This window comes from Oculina patagonica, chromosome 12, assembly GCF_052425735.1.
Source record: "Oculina patagonica isolate OP01 chromosome 12, crgOcupat, whole genome shotgun sequence".
Classification (NCBI taxonomy): Eukaryota; Metazoa; Cnidaria; class Anthozoa; order Scleractinia; family Oculinidae; genus Oculina; species Oculina patagonica.
In genome coordinates, this window is record NC_135769.1 from 33237837 (window position 1) to 33239906 (window position 2070).

The following is a 2070-nucleotide window of genomic DNA, read 5'->3' on the forward strand; positions in this document are numbered from 1 at the left end:
TGATTAGTCAATGAAAGGAAATATTAGAGGCGCCAATTAAGAGGACGGCGAGTTTGAAATTGAAATAGCGATGAAAAATGGTTCAATCCGTTGTCTAAACTAATTTTTATTTATGCAAATTTCGAACTAAACTTAACGAGATATTTACACCATAAATGTACAGCTTTATTTTTCGTTCTTTCTAATTAGTTAGAGCATTCACTTGGCGACAAATTGCTTTCTGTTCGTCGTTTTTGTTTGATTCTCAGTAATTTTAAAACTGTAAGTGTCGAACGGACGGCGCCATAAATAATTTGAAAGGCTAAATTTGTCTAAAGTATAATGAACTGGGTTGTTTTCTATTAAAAAAAGTAAAGGTTTTATGGTACGATTTACATCCACCCTCAAAGAGCAATGAAACGTACTACGGATATAATCTCAAATACAGAAATAAAACCAGCTGAAGAAATAATATAACACTAATACCTTTTTAAGATTCAGTTCGATTTTAACATCGTCTAAACAGAATTAATTTTTAATTCACAGACGTTTGCTGGTGCCTATTCATTCGGACTATTGATATTTGTCATCATCAGCTAATATAAACTGAATCTGTTGGATGAAAAAAAAAAACGCGCCACGACCATAGCATTTTGAATACGAAAGGTTGAGGATTATATTAAAAAAATCGATCGACTGAAAATCATGACAAATTCACTGTGCGATGAATTGCTACAATACCAGCCCTCGAGCTCCGAAGCTGAAAGTCTCTTTCCGTGGTACATCGCTGCTTGTATCTTCAACGCATTTTTGTCCTACACCGCCATCATGCTGAACAGTTTAACAATCAATGCGATGAGGAAAACGACATCATTGACAAAGTCTTTAAAAGCATTGCTCCTGAGTCTTGCTGTTTCTGATCTTGGTGTTGGTTTACTGGTTCAACCTTTTGCAATCGCATTGACAGTGAAGTGGTCACAACAAAACAATCCAAGCTGTGCAACATATACTGCTTTTACCAACATCTTAACTTTGTTTTCTTTTGCTTCGTTCTTCAGTGTTATGGTCATCAGTGTAGATAGATTCTTAGCTATTCGTCTTCATCTCAGATATCAGGAACTTGTGACTCACAAGCGTGTTGTTGCTGTGGTGATAACAAAGTGGGTGTTCAGTACATTTCTCTCTTTGATGATGTTGTGGACGCCGACAATCGTTTCTTACGTAGTTTTTGCCATCGTTGAAGTTCTTTGCCTCGTAACCACAACGCTCCTCAACTACAAGATTTACTTGGCTGTACTACACCACAAAAATCAAATTGAAACTATTCAAGTACAACAAGGACAAGCACAGAATAACGAAATGACAAATGTTGCGAGGATCAGAAAATCTGCCATCAGTACATTCTATGTATATCTGGTGTTTATGGCTTGTTATTTGCCACAGATCTGTAGTTATGTTGTCATTACAATATCCGGGCAAAGTACCACTGTTAAAGGACTTTCAGTTTACACTTTGACGCTGGTGTTCCTCAATTCAACTCTCAATCCTGTTATTTACTGTTGGAAGATGAGACACATTCGACACGCTATCGTTGACATTCTAAGAAATATATTTTCTCTACACTCGGAAACAGAAAACCATAGAAGCTTGAGATAAAATTGTTGAACATGCTTGTTTTGTTCCTAGAACGAAAATTTATTTTGTCGTTTTTAATCTTAACGTGTTGCAAACTAATTCTTCATGCACATGCCTCGAAACCACAACGAATGCTGTCAAAGCCAGGACACAGTCGTAACATAATGAATACTGCTGCACTTTGGAACTGTACCACATTCATGTAGTGACCTCAAAAGTTGCACATTATTTTATGATAATAGTTTAACATTTTATTTTATGAATTATGAATTATTACGATTCGCAACAACTTTTAATAGTCAAATGAAAGGTTGTAATTTATTCCTGCTGCAATAAATTCAAATTAGTTTGAAAATGAAACGCAAAAACGTATGCTTCACGGACGCCTAAGAGTAATGTGTGTGTATTATCACTGACAATATCACGATTCCTAGTTCACAGTTTGTAAGGTTTTAC

At 35.7% G+C, this 2070-nt stretch overlaps 1 protein-coding gene across 1 annotated transcript; it reads left to right on the forward strand.

Annotated features, from left to right (window-relative positions):
• The first annotated feature begins 612 nt into the window (after positions 1-612).
• LOC144631649 (adenosine receptor A3-like) lies at positions 613-1751 on the forward strand. The gene has a single exon (XM_078490133.1). The coding sequence runs from the start codon at positions 685-687 to the stop codon at positions 1633-1635; it is 951 nt and encodes a 316-aa protein (XP_078346259.1). The 5' UTR covers positions 613-684; the 3' UTR covers positions 1636-1751.
• Positions 1752-2070: the final 319 nt, after the last annotated feature.

Excerpts from the sequence above, each read along its gene's own strand:
- LOC144631649 (XM_078490133.1), top strand. The coding sequence starts at position 685 with ATGACAAATTCACTGTGCGATGAATTGCTACAATACCAGCCCTCGAGC.